We start from the raw sequence: 25,798 nt of genomic DNA, 5'->3' as shown, positions 1-25,798 counted from the left end.
CGCACCTACCAGTTTATAACGTTTACTCAATTCAAATTTGCAACTAAGATATACTCGAGACTCTATTATAACTAGCTAATTTGGTGTTACTGTGTCACTGGTGATTTAGGCTCAGTACTGCGGTGCCTAGGAAGTCTCAGAGACATGATATCATGACTGCACACTAACTTGTTGAAAGGGAATAGAATAGAATAGAATAGAATTCAACTTTATTGTCATTGCACATGTCACAGGTACAAGGCAACGAAATGCAGTTTGCATCCATCCAGAAGTGCTTTAGCCATGATATAGATGTATTACAAATATATATTAGCAATAACATAGATGTGTGAGTATATTACAGAAATGGGTCTATTATGGTATGTTATAATGTACACGGTATGAAGTATGTTATGAATATGCTATAACTGTAAGTATGTACAGGCTGTAGTGAGTACAAGCTATGAACAGGATATAAATATGAAAAACTATACAGAAATATGAGCTATACAGCTATACAGAAATGTGAACTATGCAAGTTATAAACAGTTGTAGAATTAAAAATTATCGAATTGTACAGAATGATTATTTACACAGAATTATACAGTAGTGCAGTTAAGATAAGTGAAATATGTGGATAATTTCTGCAGAGGCTACATAAAGTGCTAGTGGTTGTGAGTGGTGGTTCAGTCCATCTTATTATTGTGTGTATGAGGGTACAGTTGTCCATTGTGTGTGTAGCTGGTTGTGGGTGTGTGTATGTCCAGTCCATGTGTTAACGTGGGTCAGATGTCAGGAGGCAGAGTTCAGGAGTCTGACAGCTGTGGGGAAGAAGCTGTTCCGGTACCTGGAGGTCTTAGTACGGAGGCTCCTGTAGCGCCTCCCAGAGGGCAGGAGGGTGAAGAGTCCATGTGATGGGTGACTGGGGTCTTTGATGATTTTCCCAGCCCTTTTCAGACACCGCTTCCTGTAGATGTCCTACATCTACAGGAAGCACTCCTGCAAGCTCCTCAGAACACGCTCTGAGAACACGCCCGGGGATGCCATCAGGACTTGCAGCCTTGTGGACATTGATCTGAAAAAGTCAGATTAAAAAAAAACTGCAGTAATTTTTGTTTTCAGTTGCCAATGTTTCATAGTTTTTAAGGACAAACCAAAGGAAATACAAAGAGCTGGGTGGTGGGTGTGCTGTGCGCCTGGTATAAATTAAGTTGTGCAATGTTTTGTGGCCTGTAAGAGACCTTGGTTGTCAAAGATGAAAGTCTCTCTGATAAAAAACAAATATCTTGCTCTCATATTTGGCAGCCTCTGTCTGCCACCAATAAACAACGTGTGTCAAAGACACATTGTTTACATTGTTTTACTCCTGCACTACTCAGTCCAGATTGAAAAGAGTGCAATTTAAACATTATAATTTGCTGATTGGAATAATAAAGATCATTTTCCATCCCTCGTCATCACCATTCCTTATATTATAGCTTTTTGTAAACTAGCCATTTTATTTTTAAGTGTCCCTGATAGGCTGGACTAGTGTGTGGCTTCCATCAGCGTTACCAGGTGGCCTGCAGTCAAAAGAGTGATACTATCTGTGTGTAGCACAGGCAGCCACACACAGAGCAGCGACTATCGGGAGGTTCGCAAAGCTGCTGCTACTCTACATGACACCACAGTGTACAGGACTCTCAGAGCTCAGATGGTTTCTTAAAATATGGCCTATCAAACCTGACATCATCTTTTAGGCATTTTCTGCTTAAGGTCTGCATCCCTCATCGCAGCTTCTGCTTACTGCGCTATAACACGTGTCTTGTGATGACAGAGCAAATCAAAGCAAATCATTTAAAAAGGAAAAAGAAAAATCACAAAACACCGACAACTGGTGTACTTTTAGCCAGACAGCTACAGTAGTTTACATTCCTAATTTCGTGGCTATGGAGGCAGTCCTATTCATCACTCTAAATGGGAAGCTAGTTAAAAAAAAGAAAGGAAATCTGGACCAGGATAAAAGGCTTTTCTTTGTAAGTGTGTGAATCTTTTCATAGGCTCACTTCTAATGGCATCTGACGGAGATGTGGCTCATTGTCATGCACCCCATGGTGCCACCAGCCTGTGGTCGGCATGCAGCGCTCACTGATGTGAGCTACACCAAGACTGGAGAGAGGATCAAAATGAAAACACTGGTTTCAATATTCTTACAGAATACAGTGAAATAAGTGCCATCCAAATGATCCAAGTTATGGATGAAACCACATGGTACAGATGAGACGTATGCATATTTATCAGCAGCTGCGTAGCATAGAGCAATAAAAAAAAAAGGAAATTCGTAGTAAATGTCATAATTCACTGCTACATATGCAGATATATTGTTGCAAATTTATGAGTCATAACATCTCTTAATTAGCAAGAGCAGATTTCTGCACATTTCTTGATGCAATCTATAAAATAAAAATAAAATCTATAAAATGGCAAAGGGCTGTTTGCAATACAATTATTGCAATAAAATCTGAAAGTGCTTTCTGTGTATTATATTTGCTTAGATTTGTCACACTATTTACCACACAGGAAACCGCTTTGATTGAGGATTTATGGTCACATTTTGTCACATTTGCTGTAGATATTTGTGTTCGTATTGTTAAATAAATAAAGCCGTCATCTGGCTATGACATTACGTTTTTACAGTCTTCAGATCATCTGAAACCAAAAAGCGCTTCAGTATAGGCGTCGCACAGTACATCAGACAGAAATGTCTGTCAGCCTTTGTGAGTGTGACATTTTCTTTGTTTCAGAAATCTAATAAAATTTTGCAATGTAAACAGCTCAGAGGCTTTTCCTCTGGGCCACTCACTTATTTAATCAGGCACTGTGACAAAAAGCTCAAAGATATTTACAGCAACAGCCTGGGTGAGTAGTTGCAAGAGCAGAGAGGTTTACAAATTCACACTTTAAAGCTCTCCACCAAACACTTGTGTTGGCGAGGTGCCACTTCTCAAGAGGAAGCAGCCAGTGGTTTAGTGCCTTGCTTAAGGGCATGTTGATGTAAGTCTTTCAGAAAGATGAGAGCGTTCACTTACTTAGTCTGTCTTTGTTGCATGTAAATTATTCGTTTTTGTCAAGTCTGTGCAACATCCCAAGTTACTACTCACTTTCCCCATGTTCACGTATATATCTGTATACTTTGAGTTGATGCCCACGGACCTGGACAGTTGCACATGTCTTGTTTTGGCTATGCACCAGGGCAGACTGGATTAGACTGGATCAGATTTAAGATTTAATCTGTTGGTGCTATACTGAATAACACGGGAATTTGTAGCCTCATCTGCCACACTACTCAAAAACAAGTACCGTACAGCTGGAAATGGCTACGATCCCACCTGAATGATTTATTTTCACGGCGGAAGAAAAGTATGACCAGCAACAAACACTCACAGAATTTCTACATTTTTTCATTTGTTCAAAGTGTCTTCCAGCACTTGTTGTAAACACAGACATAGTAAATGCTGTCCATTTACTGTACAAAGTGTTTGTGAGGACTTTCTGTAGCAAAAGAGACTCTATCAATTTACACTGATCTATTTATTCTGGAGACACGTGGACTCGGTTTGAACTGTTCTACAGCCAAAAAAGTGTCCGTCTTTCTTTCTTTCTTCTTAACATGTAAAATCCTGTAGTTTCGGGTAAAAATCGCTTCTATTTGCCAGTGCTGTCAATTCTTCCTGTGCGCATGTGTGTGTGTGTGAGAGAGAGGTGGAGTTTAATATGCTTCCTTTCCTTTTCCTCTCACTGCATGACTTAACCCTGCTATGGATCACAGAGACATGACTTCAAGCTGAATAAATCAGGGTCATCGTGAAAAGAACAGGAGACCTTGAAATATCTCTCAGATTCTCTCGTAGCCCTTTCTCGCTCTTTTCAAGATCTGACAGTGAACATCTGGGAGTAGATGCAACTTTACTATCATATTAGCCGCACTGAAAAATTGATTTAAAAACACATTTATTTTGGACATTTCTTGTGTGATTTTGTGGAAGCAAGAACCAAGAGTGTCTCTTTAAAAAACAGCTGGTTGGAATTGCAGGTGTGAGTTACACATGCTGAGCATGAAGAGGGTCGTGATGGTCTCAAACTCTGACCCACCATCCACAAGTACCAGTCAGGCTGGCGCCACCGTCTGCAGCTTGGCCAAACGAGATGAGCTGGTGGGATGAGAGGTGTCTCCTGTCGTATTTATGGCCTCCTTAACCCTCCTTACCTTAACAAATAGCATTACATCACTGACCCTATTTCAGACCAACCGCAAAGCACAGCGCATGGCCAACACATTTCAACACCGTTTAACTGTCACTTGAATTTGCACCTGCCTGACATCCACTTTGCATCGCGCTGCGGGATTATCAGGAGCAGTGAATAATAAGAGATCCTCCACGTATTTGTTGTGGATTTGTCTGTGCATAATTCTGCGTATCATGACAGGCGGTGGCAGCTGCTGGAGTATGCAGTGCACTCTAATACAAAGTGATGATGATGATGAAACCAGGGTGACCTGATTTATTAGTACCCAAGCATCGGCAGGGGAGTCACAGGAAGTATTTCCATATGGATTTTTTTTTGGGGGGGGGGGACTTGACATGGGAGGCTTGGAGGCCTCACTCTCTAAAAAAACCCCAAAAAAAACCCCAGGTCCATCCTTTGCATGTGGGCGGAGGGTCTAAAATAAAATCAGCTGTCACTATCTGCTTGTTGGACAGAAGTGAACACATAATACTGGAGCTGGTCTCCATCACTGACTGGGATTTGCTTTTGGGTTGGACAGACCCCGCATGCCGAGGGTGCAGTGGCCTTTCCTTTGGGATTTTACTTGCTGAGTTTTTATTTTATTGTGTTTATAATTCACCATCTTCCTTCTCTGGTAGGTAATGAGCAGTCTCGGGGAGGTATTTGTGTATGTGGAATGAATACATGATTGATTTTGACTTAAGAAATTCTGAATGCATAGAAACTTTTATGTGATACAGAACATTGTTACATTGTTGTCTTTTTGATACCTGCAGAGGAAACTATGGATTTGTGTTTGTTTGATTCAACACATCAATATTGCCTTCATGCTGAGCACCTTTTCACTCAAAATACAGGACACTGGGCCAAAATATAAATCAAACCGTGACTAAAATGCTGAATTAACGCTGAGGATTTTTTTTTATTAGCTCGAGGAGAGTATACATTCATTACTTTAACTAATTCCAAAGAGACCAAACTCTGAGCTGCTAAGCTGTTTGTACCAAGGCCAACCCTCTAGGAGATATGTCGCCAGCTGAGTGATGAAAAAAGGGAATACTGACGAGTAGTTGGGCATACACTGATGTGTATATATGGTTTATCTTGATGTTTTTGTAAAGGAAAATCGCGTCCCCCATAGCTTTCCTCTATATTTCAAAGAGAAACACGACCCATCACACTTAAGTTTAAAATAGGCGTGATTTATTTTTGCACGGCGCCGAGATTACTTCACTTTCTTGTTATTTGAGCTCTCAGTCAGTGTCATGAGATAGCCTAAGCATGTTTTTTCTACAAATTTTTTGTTCCTATACCGTAGTGATTGAGAGTCAATGGGTCTATGGCCTTGGAGGTATTTCAGTGGGTTTTTTTGTTTGTTTTGTTCTGTTTTTTTTTTTTTCAGTTTAAATGCTATAAATTGAGATTTGAAGTAACAGTAATAGCCTAATTTAAAAGTATTTTTAATGCACTAGCTCATTTACATGTTAACATTCCTCCAAGGCTAAAATAGTAGACTGGTGAGCTACAGATCAAAAATAGTCAGCAGGGAAAATAAACAAATATGCTAATGGAAAAACTAGTCATTAAAAAATGCAATGATATTTAGTTATTTACTCACAGATTACCATATTAAAGAAGTTTGTCAGCCCACTATTGAGCTTGCATATCTGAATTCCTGTTCTCTGGAGCTTGGGACTTGAATAAGAGATACTTAGGAAATGTGTGGATATAGTTATTAGAATAGGATGCTTATACAATCATAATTCATAAAAGCAAAATCTTTGTGTTGTTAGTGTTATTTCAACTTCCATTGTTAGTAATTGGTCATTATATGAATATTTTGATGTTGTACTTTCAACTGTACAGCTATAAAAATGCAAAATCTATCCTTCTTATTTCCACATCCACAGAAATGAGGTGTGAATGCTTTCTATGTCCCAGACATAGAAGGGATGCTCTTTTCAGCAGCGTTGCTATGTTCAATTTATTATTTGGTTTCTGGAGGCTAATAACGTTCCCAATATAAAACATTTGTAAGTTACCAGGTTATACATAATAATAACTAACAGGGCTCCAGCGCACTCATGTTGCACTCCTGTTTTGACCTGATGAATAATGTAAGTGCTTTTAAAGGGGGGCAGTTCATTAATTAAAAGATACATTAACTTTTCTGCTTATGATCCTCTTAAAAATTCATTGAGATCTAAGTGACCATTTCAATGCACCACCATACACCTGAGGTACACTTCATTTCTGTTCCACTCAGGAGCCATGGGCCAACATGACAGCAAAGCATGATGATGAAATCCACTTTGTAGAGCTGTTTATTTCCTTTTAAATAAATCCTGCACATCCACCAACTTGATGTCAGGCAACAGGTGTGCAAATGTTTTAAAGGACGTCATTTGTGGGAGCACCACCTGCATCGTAGCAGTCCCCTGTTGTCGCCAAGAATATATTTACAAATGAATGATTTTATGTGCTTTCAGTTGGAAATACTTGTACTTGTACTTCCTAGAAGATCAATATATAATCCATTTATATACAACTTAAATTTGTATATTTATACCCAAACTCTTGTTCTTTATGCACAAATGACAGGACAATCATCAAAGCTTTAGATACTTTTAATAATGCTTTAACTGAATTTTTTGTAGCGTCACTGTGATGTCATGTTATCCTTTAATAATTTGATGACAGCAAATAAAACACACAAATAGCAAATTCTTAAACAGTTGGCTTCTTGTGCCTTAGCTGCTGGCAGCAAAGTTTTAACCGGGGCAGGACTTCCTGTAAGATTTAAACCAGAGGAATCGGGATTCGCTCTGTGGACTCAGAGGTCATCCCACCGGTCAAGTGTGAGGCCATGTACCAGGCAACTGTCTCCAAGCGGGCAGACAACACCATCCCCAGCGGGGTACTTCAGCTTCTGCATGGACATGTATCAGCATGTAGCTATAGTACCTGACAGACCATGCGGTATGCGTAATTAGAAACTACGATTCTGTAGTCAGTTGTATTGCTTTTTTTGCTTTCTTGTTGGAGAGTCTCAAGCTGACTGTGCTGCACTGAGCTGGTATTCCCACCATTATCATTGGTGATGCCATGCCATATTAGTGAAAGACCAGTGCAAACATTTATAAATAGAGTGGAAACATGAGACTGCCATTGCAAGGCTTACTATAGAAAAAATGTTCAAGAAATGCAGTATTATTGTTTGCTTTACTTGGCAAAAGCTTTCACAAATTGTCATGCCATTCTAAAACAATTACATAAACAGAACATAAGTTTGTGCCCGCCTTTGCGTGTGTCTGCAGACACAAAAAGCAAACCGCATTAGCTACACCATGTTTGACGGCAGTCTGTGCTGCATGCATGCCAGACAGAATAACCCTATTAAGCAGCCGTTTGATTTCAGGTCATGTAGAAGTGGAGGCAGCTAACGATATTTCCTGCTTCATTAGGTCATGGAGGAGTTGGGGGTCTGTTCCCTGCCTGGGGGACTTGCAAGTGTGAGGAAACAATTTGAGACCCAGGAAACTGCATCATCACATAATGTAACCCAGTTTCATTTCCATCACAGAACCGTGCAGGTACACATTACGCAGAACAAAGCATTACTTTACTTTCATCAGGCTGATACAAAAAGCATGAAAGCAATGCCTATGATTAAATCATTAGAACATTTTCTCTGACCTGAGCTGTTTCCGTTTTCCATCTGCATCACTGCATGAGGAACTTTGCAAGTAAAAATTCAAAATTCAGACTGAATGTTAACAGTGAGGCTCTTAGTATCTCTTGTTGCACGAGTACCAAAGTGTGTGGGCTTAAGTTACAGACACTGCTTGACATTTTTAACAGCTTCCATGAAAACCTCCCGGGCATTTTCACTTATGCTGTAGCTCGTTTTGCTAGATAGAAACTTAGAAACTTTGCAAAGCAATGGATTTTTTTTCTTCTTTTTTTTTGCTATAGAAGAGCATGAGCGAACAGCTTGGCACATTCTTTGTCATCTTGCCTCCATCTGTGATTCATCATTTGAAAGTGCAGTAAGCAATCTGGTCCAACATCTTCTCTGCATGGTATACAGTTGTGTGCTATTATGCTCTGGTTGGATGGAGTTGTAGTGGAATTAGAATGGAGTCAAGTCACATCTGTGGCCATGACAAGGACAAACATATATTCATGTAGATGTGTGTACATGTGGAATGCGCACAGTTTCACCTTGTTTGAATGCCATGCCCTTTCTCTTCACAGGAAATGTCCCATTCAGAGGTGACAGAGTCAAGTGACACCAGACAGGTCCTCCCAGGCAGTCAGCAGCTAAATTTCAATCAAGAAATGATGGTAAATAATAATTCCACTCACTGTTTTCTTGCAGGCAGTGCAATAAGGCTCGCTAATGATCTAAACTCATTGATTGCTTTGTTGAGTAAAAACTGTAACTAATAGAAATCAGTTTGACTGGTTTAATAAATGTGTGTTTAGTAGTCTTTAACAGCTTGAGCAGAGATTAAAAACATTATTTTTAGTGGAAAAATGTGCAGGATGTGAAGGATGATGCTCACTTATTACATTTCTGTCTATCTCTGTGCAGTTTCCCCCCTAATTTCTCTTTACCCGTTCCCATTTTAATTGCTCACAGGTGTCATATAGCGACAACAACTTGGCATCCACTTATGAAAACCATCAAAATGAAACAGGTAGTAATGCTTTTTCTATAGGCTTTTCTGTATCAGCTGTCACTACTGTGCTGATTAAAACCTTGCCTTTGTTGTTTTTGGCTGTGCTGACTTTTAGAAGAGGATTTCCCCAGGTACACAACAAAAGAACTGAGGGATCACTTTGAAAAAACAATAGAAGAGGCTGCGCCACAAAAACCAATTAAGGTAATGATTTGCACTTAACCATTAAGAACATGAAATTAAGGAATCTTTACTTTGGACTGTTTAATTGGAACTTGGAACTGTTACATTTTTTAAAGTTACATGAAGTTAAAGCTGTGTAATTCTACAGGTTGGGCTGTTTAATTGTCAAAAATACAATGGAAGCGTTACTTTATATGTTTATTTATTTAAATGTAAACAAACAAACACCAATGACAGTAAGGCTCTGCAAGGGGTTGGAGGTATACAGTCTCACTCCCGCAACATACCACTGGAGTTTCTGCCTTTATTCTTTAAATGCTTAGAACTGATCTGCTGTCGAGAACTGCAGAAAATAAACATGATCTTGTATTCTTGACATATTAAATGAATAATGTGACAAGGCAATAAAAGTCTGCAGATTTTGGCCATTTGAATATTTTTAATATGAAGCAACAGCAGTAGGAAAAGTTCTGTTTGCATAATCAGTAAGCACTGAGGCAAATAACTGCTGTAGGAGATCTGCAGAAATGCTGCAGTCCTGCATACATCTCCATGTTTAAGTTGAAGGAACCAGAATCCAGTGCGGCAGTGACAGACTCTGTCACTACATTATAACACTACAGGGAGAGACAGTTGCTAAAAAAAATATTAGCAAAATAGAATATTTTTGGTCAAAATATTGATAATAGTACTGAGAAGGTGGTTGATTTAACATCTTTAGATATAGCATTAACTCTTCTTAGTGATTCCTATGCTTAAGGGAAAAAAAAAAGATGAACATCACACAGTTCCATTTATTTTAGTAAACTGTCAGTCTGCTGTGTAGTTTCACAACTTGGTCAAGGGTAATTTATATATACGAAATCATGCCAATTTAAAGGAAAGACTTACCCCCCTTGACCCTGACAATATGGGAACCCAGTCACTTTTTAGGTCCAATTGTCCCCTTGGTGCAGGGTGAGGAGAAATTTTTTCCAAGAGGCCATTCCCAGGTTCTCATGTGGCCCCTTGGAAAAAAATTATTGCTCACCATACCTTTAAAGAAATGTGTCAGTACAAAGTTGCTCTGAGTATTCATGTTTATAATATGATGATTTGTTCTTATCCTGATGGGAGTGGTCTATACCAGGATGGCAGTGTTCCCTTCTATATGTTCAAGAGGGGTCATACAGTGCTTTATTGAAATGCATGGATATGATGTAAATCATATATCTTGACCCAATTAAATAACAGAACACTGGCTCACCTAGATACTTTCTTTTCAGTAAATATGTCACTTATCTGTAATTCGTTGTAATTTGATGGATCATTTACCTGTTAATGTCATTTTTGTTCCTTGTAAAGACTGGACGTGACATCAGTCGATCAAAGTGGTCCTCAAGTGCGACTCAAAACAACATAGTGGCTAGTGAGGTGTGTGAAGCATCCCATACTGAAGAACTGCAAGACACAATGGTTGTAATGATGGATTATGAGGACTTTCCACCCCCACCAGCTGAGGATTCTGACTTCCTTCCACCCCCACCTCCAGACTTATTACAAATGCCACCAGACAGCGAAAATGTTCCAAAGTACCAATATGCACATGAACCAGCAAACCTATCCAAATACCCACTCAACAGAGAGGCTTACATCAAGCAGAGGAGTATGAATGAGCTGAAACGTCTTTACAAGCACATTCACCCTGAGGTTCGCAAGAATATTGAGAAAGAGTACTACATTGATTATAACGAAACTGAGAACAACCAGGTAGAGAGCCAGGAGTACATGTATGAAGATGATGTTGGCAGTCCTGATGATATTAATGATGAAGAATATGCAGAATGGGAGGAGATCCTTCCCGGGGACGTGCAGGCAATGCGTTGGAAGTTTGAAAACAAGCCACTGGATGCCATCAGAGATGAAATTCCAGATGACGATGAAGACAATAAGAAAATAACTCAGCAGGAAATCATTCTGGGAAAAGATGTAAGGCGAACAGCATGGATGTTTGAGACCAAGCCAATGGATGAGCTGGGCTCACAAAACACAAATTCCACAGAATACAGAAACAAATTTAATAAATTTGATAAAGGAGATGTCCGCGCTGCAGCTTGGTTGTTTGAAACTCAAACTATGGACACCCTAAACAAAATGCATAAAGAGGAGGATTTGACGAAGGAAATTGTATTCACAGAGGAGGATGGAAATGCTACCATTTACATGATTGACAATAAATTCATGGGAGTCCTTGGGCACACTGAGACCATTGATGAGAGCCACCTGCTGTGTCTGCGGTCAGTGTTAGAGGAGATTAATGGAGATGTGAAAACAGTAACAAGTACATTTGACACTCAGTTCAAATGTATTATTATGGGACAATCAAGTCAGATGCTGGAGATTAAGTCTGTGCGCAAAATTGAAACTGAATTGGAGAGCTCAATTGCTTCACGTTGGCTTTTTGATACCCAACCTCTGGACATCACAAACAGAGAAAATGCTCCTTTGAAACTTGTGTGTAGTCTTTCCATGGAGGACAGCAATAAAGGAGACTGGGGCAGGTGGCTGTTTGAGATAAAAACATTAAATTCTCTCAGTGAGTTGGAAAGCTCACAAATGGAAACGACAGAGATCATGGGAGCTGATGTGCGCAAACACTGCTTAGTGTTTGAAACACAGCCAATGGATTCTCTGAAAGATGACTCCAATGCCAGACCTCAGTCTATCGAGGAGATTATCGGGGGCAATGTTAGATCTGCAAGGCACTTTTTTGAAAGCAGCCCTCAAGCAGTCAGGAAGAACTGCCCCGAGGTTGGAAAACTTAAAAAGGCAGCAATAAGTGAAGAAATAAAAGGGGATGTGAGACACCAAAAGTGGCGCTTTGAGAGTCAACCTTTAGAGGACATAAGAGAAGCGAAGAAAGAGGTCACTCGAACAGTGAATGTCGAAGATGACCTCACACAGGAGGACGGCACAAGCTGCAGGGCAGATGTACGCAAGAACTGTTGGGTATTTGAAACCCAGCCAATGGATACTTTGAAAGATGATGCAAATGCACGTCCTTTGACTAAAGACGATGTCGTTGCAGGTAATGTCAAATCAACCAGACATTATTTTGAAACAATTCCAGCAGAAGAGTTAAAGGAGTTGGCAGAGGTGGGAAAACTGAAAAAGACTGTAGAACTTGATGAGGAGAAGGGTGATGTTAGACATCAGAAATGGCGATTTGAAAGCCAACCTCTGGAGCAGATTAGAGAGGAAAAGAAAGAAGTCGTCCGAACAATTGACCTGGAAGAAATTGATAAAGTGGATGTGTCAAGCTACAAGCAAATCTTTGAGAGCACAGATTTAAACAGCAGGAATGAGTCTCAAAAGATTCTAATAGAGGGAGTAACATCTGGCTCTGTGAAATCAAATACAGAATTGTTTGAATCTACTCCATTGTATGCCATGCAAGACAGCGCAGGTCACTTCCACGAGGTGAAAACAGTGCGTCGGGAGGAAGTTGTTAAAGGAGATGTAACAACATATAAATGGATGTTTGAAACAAAACCGATTGATCAGTTCGATGAAAGCATCGACAAATATCAAATTATCAAGGGCATATCCAAACAGGAAATTGAGTCGGGTGATGTTAAAACTGCAAAGTGGTTGTTTGAAACACAGCCTCTTGACGCTATCAAGTACTTCAGCAACATTGAAGATGAAGAAACTGTGGGTTCAAGTAAACATATTGATGTTGTGAAAGGTGATGTGAAAACCTGCAAGTGGCTATTTGAGACCAAACCAATGGACATCTTGTATGAAAGAGGGGAGGTAAAGGATGAAAACGAATCTGAAGAAATGTATAAGGGGGATGTTAAAACCTGCACTTGGCTTTTTGAGACGCAAGCACTTGATGCTATCCATGATGAGACAGAGACAGTTCTGAACACGCGCACTGTAAAACAAGAGGACATCAACGGAAAAGATGTAAGAATGGCTTGTTTTCTCTTTGAAACAGAGAAACTGGAGAACCTCACTGGAGAGGAGATGGGAGCTTTTAAACGTGTCACAGAGATAGACATTGCATCTGGAGATGTGTCTAGGATGAAGTACATTTTTGAGAATCAAACATCTGATATCACCACTTCTACATCTGAGGAAGTGATGCAAAAGCTCAAGAGAGTTCAGACCGAAGACATACAAAAAGGAAATGTTGTGAGCTGCAAATGGCTCTTTGAAAATCAATCCATTGATGCCATACACGACAGTCAAGCGCAGACGATGAGCAGCCACACAGTGAACGACGTACAAGGAGGAGATGTGGATAAGGGTCGTTTTATTTTTGAGACCTACTCCTTAGATAAAATTCAGGAGGTTTCCTCTGACGTGGACACAGAGCTGAAGAAAATCCAAAAAATTGTCTGTGATGAGGAGGAGAGGGGCAATGTAGGAAATTACACAATGATGTTTGAAACTCAGCCCCTTTATGCCATCCAGGACAAAGAGGGCCACTACCACGAGGTCACCACTGTCACAAGTGAGGAGGTGACACAGGGAAATGTTGTAGGAACGCGATGGTTGTTTGAAACAAAGCCCCTCGATGCTATCAAGGACACAGATGAGGTTTATATAATTAAATCCGTCACACAGCAGGATGTGCAAAAAGGAGATGTCGTCTCTGCTAAATGGAAATTTGAGACACAGCCTCTTGACAAGATTGCTGAAGAAAAGAAGCCTTTAATAAAAACAGTAGAGGACATTCAAGGTGGCGACGTAAGAATGAATAAGCATCGCTTTGAGTCTGACACTTTGTCACAGGGATGTGTTCGAACTGTTAATGTGAGTGAAATTCAAAAAGGTGACGTCAGAACTGCTAAGTGGAGATTTGAAACTCAGTCCATTGACAAAATCAGAAGTATGAGCTCTGAAAATTTGATTGAAACTGTTAAAAAGGAGGAGACTGCAAAGGGAGATGTTAAACATTCAGTCTGGCTGTTTGAGAAAAATCCTCTTGACCACATTAAAGAGGCAGATGAGGATGAGGAGGCAAACATGCCTCAAGAGGAGATCCCCAAAGCGGATGTAAAGACAACAACTTGGCTCTTTGAGACGACACCAATTGACGACTTTAATGAGACAAAAGTGGAAAGGACGGAAATCCTGGGCAAGAGCGTCAAGGGAACTCTCGAGGAACTTTATAGTCAGAAAATGGTGAAATCGAAGGGAATTCTCATTGAAACTGATGAAATTGGTGACGTTAGGATGGCAAAATACCAGCTAATGAACAAGCAGGCTCCTGAGATTCAACGAGAGGAAGTAATCAGGGGAGATCTGCAGACTATCATGATGAACCTACTGAACAGACAGGAAAGACAGGATCAGCAGATAGTCATAGATTCAGAAGAGAAAGGTAATGTCAGCTCAACGGTACAGCAATTATTTAGCCAAGAAAGAGTTAGCACTGTTGAAAAGGAGGAAATAATACGCGGTGACATCCAGGAGGCTATAAACAAACTTTTCAGTGAGGATGGATCAGCAAAACATGGAATACTCATCCAGGAGGATGAAAAAGGAGATGTACAGATGACATTATATTCGCTTCTAAATAAACAAGAAAACCTTTCTGCTGAAAAAGAGGACATTGTAAAAGGGGATATAAAGAGTGCTCTTCAAAGGCTGTCCAGCCCAGACAAGTCAGATCGGGCAGTGAAGATAAGGGTAGATGACACTGAAAAGGGAAATGTCAGCTTTTACTCTACGTGCATTGAATCTGGGGCTGTGGACTATCTTAAACAACTCCAGTTAGAGCCTGATGATACTCTGCCTGAAATAGCAAAAAAAGAAGTGATTGTTGGGGGTGACATCAAGGGCACAAAACTCATGCTTGGCTGTAATCAAACTCAAATTGAGCGTACAGTTGAGGATGTTATACCGGGTGATGTTCACAACACAGTCAAGGTTTTCATGTCAGAGCCAGCTGCCTCATTGGAAAGGATCCAAAAGGAGGAAATTGTGAAAGGTGACTTAAGAGCTGCTTTGAATTCATTGTCTGAATCAGTGAATCAGACAGTCATTGTAGAGAAAGAGGAGGTGGTGAAAGGCAACATACCGAAAGCTCTACGGTGTTTGGAAAGGGCTCAGAAGAGGCACAAGGAGGTGGAGAAGCCAGATATCATACCAGGAAATATCAAAGGGACTCTAAGATCTCTTGAGAAATCAGCAACATCAAGAGTTGAAACTGTTGTTGAGGATTTAATTGCCGGAGATGTGAAGGCAACAATGAAATCTCTGGAACTGGCGAAGCAAGCAGTGAAGGAAATTGAAAAGGAAGAAATTGTGAGGGGTGATATTCAGACAGCAATGCAAAGTCTGCAAGATGCATCCAGTGAGATGAAAAAGTGTCAACAGGAAATAGATGTTCAGGGTGATGTCAGAGGGACGATTCAGCTCTTCATGGAGTCCCCACCTACACAGAGGGTGCAAAGAAGCTCAAGCCTTGAGGGTGATATAAAGGGTGATGTCAAGATGTCAATTAAGTCATTATATGAGACTCAGGAGCAAAGCCAGCTGGAGAAAGAAGAAGTGATAAAGGGGGATGTAAAAGGCACTATTAAATCACTGCTAGAAACAGCGCAGCGTGAAACTCCAAAAGTCCGTCTGGGAGCATATAGAAGAGTCAAGCAGAGCCCACCCATTAAAAATCTTAAAACTGATGCACAAAGAAACATACAGAAGATTAAAACGGTAAATGTTGTTGAAGCACCAAAAGAAAATCACACCATCTCCAATGAAACCATTACAAAAACATACACTATGGAGCAGTCGGCTCAGCAATCAACAACTGTTGTGGACCACAAAACTATTACCCAAAATCACGGCATCAAAACATTAAAGACAGAGTTTCGTAACCTTAAATCTAACCCAAAGGCCATGATAAAACTTGGTAAAAACAAAGTCAAAACTGATGTTTACGTCTTAAAGCCAAAAGCACCAGAAGCTGATCTGCCTCTCCCACCGCCTCCACCGGTGATAGATACTGACCTTCCTCCTCCTCCTCCTAGTCCTCATCCTCCTTCCGCTGATACTGACATCGATCACCTCCCTCCTCCACCACCACCACCACCGCTAACTACTGAGCAGGACTTCCTCCCACCTCCTCCATCTCAACAAGAACTCGAGACCATGCCAGCACAACCAATTCATCCTTCACCAGCAAAGGCAAAAAAGATGACAGTCAAAAAAGTGAAAGCTCCCGTTTTGCATCCAGTGCCAAAGCTGGAACCTAAAGTAGAATTCAGCAAAACACAAGAGGTGGCAACAACTACTGAGAAACAAGTGGAAATGAGCCAAAACACATTAAAAACAACAACAACGCATACATCAAAAACTATTTCACATGAGATCCCTCCTCCTCCTCCAGAGTCACCACAGCCATTAAAGAAAATTTACATTGCTCCCATGAAATTTACTCCTCCGCCATCTCCTCCTCCTTTTATGAGAGGGAAAATGAGCAAATTTAACACACCGTTAATAAAAGCTGAAGAAAAGTACCGGAAGCTGAGGGAGGAAAACACACCACCAACCACTCCATCGCCCACTTTTATATATGACTCAGTCACCTCTGCTCTCCAAATGATTTCCACTGAAGATGCAGAGCAGTCAAATGGCATCAGCTCAGAAATCACACAGGGCAGCAATGCAAAGATACCAGTGAGTGTTCATTCAGAGTCACTGTCATGTAATCTATCTAAGCAGATCATAGCCACAAATTCAACACGGAGTAATGCAAGTGAGAATATCCTCACAGATTCCACAATTTTATCTTCTGCTCAACAGCAAATCGCCTCTAACGAGTCTTCCAAGGTTGTCTCTATTCAAAAGACCACATCCACTTCAGCTGTGAGACAACAGATGCATACAACTATGCAGAAAACTGTTTCCTCAAAACAGTCGGCTCAATCTGTCAAGGTGGAAAAAGTGCAGACAAAAGTAATTGACGTTGCAAAAACAGACAGCACAGCTAGTCGTACAAAGAAAGACTTGAAAAGTCAGAAAACAAAGGTGTCCAACAAATCTGAAGAAAAACAAGATGAGAAAACCACTGCCCAGAAACCTGACATAGAAACAATGCATGACCTGTCCAAAAAGGAAACCAAGGAATCCAAATCATTGGACTATATCAACAAGAGCAAAGCTGATCCTTCACCTTGTATGAAAGAAAGCATTCCTAATCAGCTAACGCAAACAGAAACGGCAGCTGCTAATGCAAATGTTAAAACAGGCAAGCCAAACCAGAAGGCGAAAAAGAGCAATAAACAAGAAAAGCAAGCAGAGGTAAAATCGTCCAGTGAGACTGAGAAACAGAGTGTTTCACAAGATTTCAAAGTGGAACCTGCTGAGGTGAAAGTGATCGATGAACCCAAAGACATAAAGACAGAGTTAAAGCAGGAGATTAAGAAAGTTACTCCCTCTCCTCCTCTTCCACATCCTCCCCCTGTTGGTGTTGCTCCACCTGCTGTTATTGTAAGTACTGACAACCAATCAGAAACCAACAACACAAATCCAGTGAAGAAGAAAAAGAAGTCAAAAAAGTCTAAAGGGGTTGCACAGTTAGGTCAAGGTAAAGATATTCTCACCGACTCAAAGACAGAAGTTATAGAAACCAAGAAAACAACATCTGAGAACACTCAGCAAATGCAAAAGACAACTGCAGTCACCCAGATTCACAAAGTAGAGCACATAGAAGTCAAGAGAAAAGTCGTTACCACAGACAGCACAGATGATCAGGATTCCACACAGCAAAAAACTGTTCAAAAGCATGTAGAAGGATCTCAAAAGACAGGTTTGACAGCTACTCAGCAGAGTGGGAAAGAACCACCAAAAGAAAGTATGGATGTGCCAATTACAGTGACTGGCGAGTCAGAGCAAAATGAACCGATTAAGTCCACAATAGCACAAACAGAGGAATCTCAAAAGCAGGAGGTCCAAATGTTAATCTCTCACTTCACAGAGATACAAAAGGCTTCAGAAAAGACCGATGCAAAATCTGCAAAGAGTTTGCTCAATCAGGAAAGAAAATGTGAACTGGAGGGATCTGAAGATGCAAGGGATGCTCAAAAAAGTACAGATATTGTTTCCAATGTAAGGAGATTAGCAGAGGCCAAGCCAATAGATCTAGAAGATGAAACCAAGGACAGGCGTGAAAGTGAGCCGGCATCTGAGAGAGTGGTTTCTGGTGCAGCATCGCCAAAAATATCCAAGATCAGCATCGGTTCAGCCAAAGTTGAGAGCCAAACCAAAAAAGAATCCTCACATGAAAAAAAGAAAGAAGAAGTGGGTCTGTCCAAGTCCGTCGACCTTCGAGCTCCCTCACCCTCACTCAGGACACGTTCTCCGTCACCGATATTCATCACCATCGAGTCCAAACGGAGAACTGACTCGCCCCAGAGAGTGACGCCATCACCCACCCTCCTGCACAGGCCACCCACACCTCCCACACCGCCGCTACGCAGGTGTGACACTCCAACATCACGTATCACTAGAATCACACCTTCTCCAACTTTTGACAAAGCTGAAAATTTGGCTCGACTTAAAGACACAACAGCCAAGCTCTCGCGTGGCGTCACCCCACCACCACTATTGCCCAGCCCAATCCCAGAAAAGAAATCTGAGATTGTGGAGCCGCCTGCTTCGTTCCATCGACAAATCAAAACCGAGTTCCAGGTTATGGAGGCTTCAGGGATACCGATGGCAACGGAAAAGCCCCGAAAGAGTTTATCCGAGGAAGTTCTGCAGGCTTGTGTTAATAATACAGCAGTAGAGGATAAAGGTATCATTTCTCAAGGTTTGAGTGCAAATGAAATACAAAGTAAGTCTGAGACCCATATGCCATTGGGTCAAAATGACCCAGATCTTGGTGAAGCTTCAGAATTATCATCTGCATCTGTCAAAGAGAAGAAAGAGTTTTTTGAAGAGGCTCAAAAAGCAGGAGTTAATAAGATCTATGTGCGCAAGGAACCGATTGCTATTCCTGAGCGACTGGGCCCAGACGTCAGTGAGTGTGAAGCAGAAAATAAGAACAAAGAAAAGGATGAGCTTCCCAGGGCTGACTTGTCGAGTCTTGTAAACAAATTTGCATCACCAGAAGAGAAAACATATATCAGAAAAGAGCTTATCCCACTCACGGAGCGCCTTCACAATGACTCCAAAAGCAAAGATTGTGACAAAGAGAAAGCAGACGGCCTGGAACAGGAAATGCCAGCTTTTGACATCCAGGCTATTAAAAATGTTTTTGAACTCGGTGAGCAAAGTTCTTTATTCAGAGAAGAGATAAAGGATCAGGAGGAGCTTGTGTCAAGCCTGAGTGAAACAACAGCAGACACTTCAAAGCAAGAAAGTCCTCAAGAGACAAAGGGAGGCTCAAGGCAGAGCACTCCCCTCCCTGTGCAGAAAAATGAGGTAGGAACTGTGCCAGCCGAACCATCAGCCCTCTCTGAAACCGAATCAATCACAGAGCATTTCTCACATCTTGATGAATTTGGTAACAAGGTCACCGGAACAAGGACAGCTGTCACTGTGCACTCTGAGAGTGTGTCAACCCTACCCAAAGCTCCTTTCTCCTATGCTGATGCAGTGAAAAGAAAAGCTGCTGCAGCGAGGCGAACAGAAACATACGATGAAGATGCTACAGAGAAGTTGCTGAGGAATTTCCATAAAACATGGACGGAGAGCGAGACAGTCTTCAAGAGTCTTGGATACAGTGTTTCTGAGGAAACAACATCGCAAATTGTGTCGCACCAGACGAAGATTGCCTCATCTGGTAAAATAAATGTGTGGCATGAAACAGCAGAAACTAATGGCATGGATTACGGATGGCTTTTCTTTAAAAATCAATTTGTGCCGCTGTGTTGGAAAAGTATAATTTCTACCTGTTGTATTGTTTGGATTGTGCAGGCAGTTTACAGCCAAGCTGCACTGTGAAATGGTCCAAAATTTACTCTTTAGATTTGAGTTCATGTGCATCAATTCTAATCTTTTTTTGTGTGCATGGGCACCATAATTGCTTCTAACACAGGCAATGAGGTAGCATAGTTCATCAAAGTGGTTTAAAAAGTAGTGCAGATTGTTGCAACAGTGCAAATCTCATGTCCATGTAGACAAACAAATAGACCACATTTCTGAAACCCATCTGAGTGTGCTAACATGCTCAAAATAGCAATGCTGGCATGATGATGTTGTTTTATTTGTTTCATGCTAACAAGAGCAAAACAATAGTGCAGCTCAGGTTGACACAAATGTTTTTGGTATTGCATCTGCTTGATCATAAACCAAAAGATTATATGAAGTAAAAAATAAAGGCTTTTAAAGCTTTTCACTAACTATGCTTAAGGACAGCTTAAGTGCTCTTTGTTATAACAGATTATCACACGGGGATGTATGTCAGTGTAAATCCATCCAATCTATTCAGTACAATAAATGCACTGAAAAATGTTGCAATGCAGTGCGCTTCACATTTAATCACTTCAAACATTAACATGACCAGGTTACATTAGGTCACATAAGCTTTAGAAAAACAAAACAAAAGTGTGTGTGTGTGTGTGTGTGTGTGTGTGTGTGTGTGTGTGTGTGTGTGTGTGTGTGTGAGATAAATTGTTTGGGAAAAGCATAATTCATATGTTCATGCTACATTTTGTAAAGGTAAGCCAGTGGTATGAATACACTATAGAGTATGTTGCCCGAAAGTAGTCACAGACTCTGTTAACCCTGTAAAGCCTGAAACATGAAACAACTGCCAGAATTTGTCAATTTTTTTGAAACTGGAGCATTAATTAAATGTTCTGACAAAATAAAAAATTTGAAAATATAGATATAGTGTTCCCATATATGAGTTTAAGTAAACAAAAAAAAATGTATCAACTGTGATACATTTGGGAATACAGGGTTAATCTGCAATAGAGATACATGGACATCTCTGACTGCTCAGGTGAATAACACTAAATCCTAACCAGTGTTGGTCAAGTTACTTGAAAAAAGTAATCAGTAACTAATTACCGATTACTTCGCCAAAAAGTAATCCCGTTACTTTGCTGATTACTTATTTTCAAAAGTAATTAATTACTTAAGTTACTTTTTAAAAACACGATTTACAACCTGAATAGGTGATAAAGCGATAGATCTTTCAGCCCAATTCTACTTTTTCTACATAATCCATCATACAAAATGTAATCAAATGGAAAAGTCTCTTTTTTTAAACTTGTTTTATTAGTTTTAATCTTTTAACTTTATGCATCAAGCAAAAATTAAATTATATGCAACATTCTCTGACTGGAAGAAATTTGTTTAATATTTTATATGTTTAACCTATTTTCTGCACATTCCAGCACATAAAATAATTTTTTTGTGTGTTTACACTCAGTCTTTCAAATAGATGCAAGTAAAACACAACAGAAAATAAATAAAATCAAAGACTAGCAGTCCTGTTGCTCTATTTTCACCTGTAAAGCAGGAGTGGGGTAGGCGGAGGTTTACCCTGGTGCAGGTGTGCCGCAGCGGTCAGTGGAAGAATCTCTGTGAGTTTCCCATTACGTCGTAGCGCACTCGGTGCTTGCTTGGAAGTTTAGGGGGTTTTTTTCGCTGTAAAAAGAAGTTTTCTTCCCACGCACAACGGACACTAATGTTTTTGTCACTTTTTATGGAATCAAACTTAAAGTAAGGTCAGTACTTCCACGCTTTAAACGCTGCACGCTCATACTCTCTCCCGCACTCGATATATTATCCATTGTTGATCTGCACACAGCTGTTGTCACAAACGTCGCACTCGCTTACGTCACTGTCATGAGACGTTCTCGCAAAAAAAAAAAATCACAGTTTTAGTAACGCAGCGTTCCTACGGGAAAGTAACGGTAATCTAATTACCGGTTTTGCAATAGTAATCCCTTACTTTACTCGTTACTTGAAAAAAGTAATCGGATTACAGTAACGCGTTACTGCCCATCTCTGATCCTAACAACCACTAAACCATTTGCTCATGTGACTACTATAAAAAAAAAAAAAACTACATTCAACATGTGACTACTCTTAAGAATCCAAAGATAATCTATTCTGCTGTTTTTGTATTAGTTTAACTGTAATAAAAATGTGCGATTATGAGGCAACCCAAAGACTGTTCACGATATAACCAATGTGAATTTTATCTCCTTGAAACAGGTTCGAGTTCCGAGGTCGGAGCTGTGCACGGTGTGCCGGAGGAGAGCCTATCCGATGGATGCTCTCATAGTGGACAAAAAAAAGTACCATAAGTCCTGTTTCTGCTGTGAGCACTGCAGGAACAAATTAAGGTAAAGGCTGCCATTCATTCAAATAAATGTTTATAGGGGCTTTCTGAGCACTGCAGTATTGGTAAACGCAATTGTGTTTTAATGACAACATAATGGTTGCCACCATGTCTACAACATACAGTATGTATAGTATCCAGTCTTCCTGTAAAGGAAAAATCAATAAAGTAGGACTTGTGGCTCTAAAATTACATTAAAATAATTGTTAAATAATTGATGTAGTGCATCTCTTAACAGAGGATTTTTCATTTGTTGTGTGTAGCCTAGGAAATTATGTCTCTCTCCATGGACATTTGTACTGCCTACCCCATTACAAACAACTCCTGAAGTCCAAAGGGAACTATGATGATGGACTCGGGCAGAGACTCCCCGCAGGACGTGGTGGACCTATCCCCTCAAATCAGAAACTTGAATGGAGATATTTTGCGAGCAGCATGAGTTCAGTAGAGAAAGCACACAGTGTTGAAAATGAAATGACAAAAATATTTAGTGAAAGCAAACCACACTGCAACAAAATATCTGTAGTTTGGCCCCCACAGGCCAATCCCCCAAAGAAAGCCTTTAAAATAGAGGAAGACATTCAGCTAACTAAACCACAGTGGCCCCCTCCAGAAAGCTCTCCAAAGTCACCCACACAGCAACACAGAAAGACTGTTCCCCGGAGTGTTCTTTGAAATAAAGTCACCCAAAGTTTAGTCTAATAAAACCAAAGAAGAGGCACAAAAGTCTAAATGGTGCAGTAAGAGGAAAGAACTGTCCCATAGGTATAATTAAGGAAGGGTTTGGTTGAAGGTTATGCAGCTAAGTGATTTAAAAGGGAACTTGATAAGTAGGAAAATGTGTATAATATAAATGTAAATGGTGTGGAAAGGCAGGTTGTAATAGTAAGTGCTCGAGAGATAGATGCAGACAAAGTGTGAAAAGCAGATGATGTTATGTGCCTTTATCTGTTGTTCTTTTCCCGTGTGTCATTTTTCATTCTTTGCAGTTCATTCACATGTTTTTTGTTTTCCTAATAATCTGATATACCGAACCACATCAATAACCAGTATCAATCGTGATATCAACCTAGTTTCAGTAAGTTATAAAGGATTATGGTTGATTGAATTATGATAAAAACATGACAAATTTAATATCTGCATTAAAATAACACCAAAACTGTGATTTTAAATTAACTTATGTGCTTAATTAGTCATTATTATTGGATTTTAAACTTTATAACTCTCACTGCTCTCAAACTTTTGTTTTTTGTTTTCAAATATAATTTGGCTCAGAACTTGTTTGTTTTCCACAGTCAATTCATCTTGTTTCAAAATGAATTGGATTGTTGCATAGGTCTCGCCATTTTTTTTATACTAAGCGCACTTGAGCTCTCTGAAACAATCACCCTCTTTGGACTCTGATTTTGTACCATTAACCTTTCAACCTATTCACATTTTTTGCATTTTTCTTTTCTTAGCACCTGGTGTGCAGACTACTAAAGTATATCAGAATTAATTTATTTATGATATTGCAAGTATATAATATAAACAAGCAAATTGGTTATTGTCATTTTTGTTTTGGACATTTGTATCCTATTTTGGAAAGCAAATATTTTGCAACAAGGGAATATTATTTTTTAGATTACATGATTGTATCTTGCTTTATACAAGAAAATGATGTCATGCTGTTTCACTTACTATATTGCTGATCTAAGAGCAATAAAATGTTGAATTTCATCTTTGCATTTGTCTCTTTCACATTCTAACACAAATCTAATTCTTGAATCAATGTGCTATATGTGAAATGCTACATGTCCAGAGTTCATCCATATCAAACACAAAGAGGCAGCAGTTTGTATTTCTCAGGTGTATGGATATAAAGCATCTACTGTAGACAGAGGAAGGCTAGTAGACTCCTCTTACACTGTCAGTATAATCTCCTTTTTAGCTATGCTTACAAGGAGGGGATTTCAGAGCTCAAAGCACAGGTGTGTCTGGAGTGGACCAGACTACCACTATCATGTAGGGATAACTGGATACTTAAGACTGAAAAAAGGCAAATGAGAGGCAGTTTTAACACATGCAGTGTGATGTAGCAGCAATTGAAAAGAAAGTGTTTTACAATATTGTGAATTTTAAACAAACCCAAATGTGGTTCCTTAGTTCCTGGTTGTTCCCCGGTATACACGATGTGGACAAAAATGCTGGATCGTCTACACATTACACCTACAGGAGCTGCTCAGCCATGGAAACTCATGCCACGAAGCTCCCAGCACACAGTTTCTGTGCTAATGTTAATGTCAGAGGAAATCTGGAACTCTGCAGTTACTGAATTTGCAGAGCATTGGCACATGGTCTGCCACATCATGGCTGAGTTGCTGTGATTGCTAAATGATTCCACTTTGCAATAATAGCACTTTCATTTGATTACGGAATATCTGGGATGGGAGTGATTTAACAAATTCACTTGCTTCTACAATGGCATCATATTACAGTACCAGACGGGAAATTAGTGAGCTCTTTTGAATGACCTATTCTTTTGACAGTGCAGCCTAGGCGGAGTAGTCGAACGCAGATCCACTGAGCTCTCAACACAGACAGCATCGTCAGAAGGAAAGTTGATAAAATAAATTACAAATGTTGTATTGTTCGATACATATGCGTACCGAACCGAAAGCACTGTATCGAACGGTTCAATATCGATACGAATATCGTTGCACCCCTAAGAAAGAAAGAAAGAAAGAAAGAAAGAAAGATAGAAAGATAGATAGATAGATAAAATTTTATTTTATTAACTTTTCTTCTGACGATGCTGTCTGTGTTGAGAGCTCAGTGGATCTGCGTTAACTAGGCTGCACTGTCGAGCACAGATCCACTGAGCGCAGCGCAAGCTAGCAAGACAGAAGCTAAGCTCTCGTTGCAACATGGCAAATTGAACCTCCCCCACCCTCATTCAGATCTGGCGTTTGGAACTATTTTGGTTTTCATGTGAAGCATGACCCTGAAGGTAAGCGTGTCATGGACAAAAGTAAAACAGTATGTTGGATGTGCCACGCAATGCTCAATTACATGGGTGGGAACTACTGCGTTAGCGCAGTTAGCTCGTTAACGTGTTGACGCTGTCCAGCCCCATGCACGGGGCGATCCGTGGTTAATGGAGATTTGCCGTGTTGTGGCGTTAACGTCATTTCAGATTAACGCTGACAGCACTAGTGGGGAACACAATGAATATGACTGCACACTACTCCAACATCATCCTAGTGCAAAGACAAATCGAAGCAGACAAAAACAACAAGCACGCATGCTACAAACTTTACCCGAGTCATTTAGACAGCCGTTAGCACATGATTCTCCTTATGGGGACCTGATATGTTTAATATGCTGCTGAGAATAAAGCCCAGAA

The 25,798-nt window shown here is 40.2% G+C and overlaps 1 protein-coding gene and 1 long non-coding RNA gene across 3 annotated transcripts in view; one reads left to right on the top strand and one right to left on the bottom strand.

Moving 5' to 3' along the window:
- Nucleotides 1-238: 238 nt before the first annotated feature.
- LOC105941055 (uncharacterized) overlaps nucleotides 239-25,798 on the bottom strand; it is a 38,376-nt gene continuing 12,816 nt past the window's right edge. The window contains exons 1-3 of one of the 2 annotated variants that reach the window (XR_013093530.1): nucleotides 8,473-8,576; nucleotides 2,025-2,127; nucleotides 239-1,054 (exon numbers count right to left, since the gene is read on the bottom strand). This is a non-coding gene — a long non-coding RNA (uncharacterized LOC105941055). Of the gene's footprint in view, nucleotides 1,055-2,024; nucleotides 2,128-8,472; nucleotides 8,577-25,798 lie in introns of those variants that run through there. The other variant, XR_001167690.2, reaches the window with a different exon arrangement.
- Nucleotides 4,700-24,132, top strand: xirp2b (xin actin binding repeat containing 2b). The gene is made up of 9 exons (XM_004557667.3): nucleotides 4,700-4,882; nucleotides 7,003-7,165; nucleotides 7,713-7,841; nucleotides 8,506-8,595; nucleotides 8,894-8,951; nucleotides 9,049-9,137; nucleotides 10,461-19,899; nucleotides 22,287-22,417; nucleotides 22,677-24,132. The coding sequence occupies exons 2-8, from the start codon at nucleotides 7,115-7,117 to the stop codon at nucleotides 22,376-22,378; spliced, it is 9,948 nt and encodes a 3,315-aa protein (XP_004557724.2). The 5' UTR covers nucleotides 4,700-4,882; nucleotides 7,003-7,114; the 3' UTR covers nucleotides 22,379-22,417; nucleotides 22,677-24,132.

Source organism: Maylandia zebra, linkage group LG16 (genome assembly GCF_041146795.1).
Source record: "Maylandia zebra isolate NMK-2024a linkage group LG16, Mzebra_GT3a, whole genome shotgun sequence".
In the NCBI taxonomy this organism is placed as follows: domain Eukaryota; kingdom Metazoa; phylum Chordata; class Actinopteri; order Cichliformes; family Cichlidae; genus Maylandia; species Maylandia zebra.
This window is presented reverse-complemented; position numbering and strand designations above follow the sequence as displayed.

Coding starts and splice junctions, on each gene's coding strand:
- xirp2b (XM_004557667.3), top strand. CDS start 7,115: ATGTACCAGGCAACTGTCTCCAAGCGGGCAGACAACACCATCCCCAGC. Junction 9,138..10,460: donor CGCCACAAAAACCAATTAAG/GTAATGATTTGC, acceptor TTCCTTGTAAAG/ACTGGACGTGACATCAGTCG. Junction 19,900..22,286: donor GACGAAGATTGCCTCATCTG/GTAAAATAAATG, acceptor TCCTTGAAACAG/GTTCGAGTTCCGAGGTCGGA.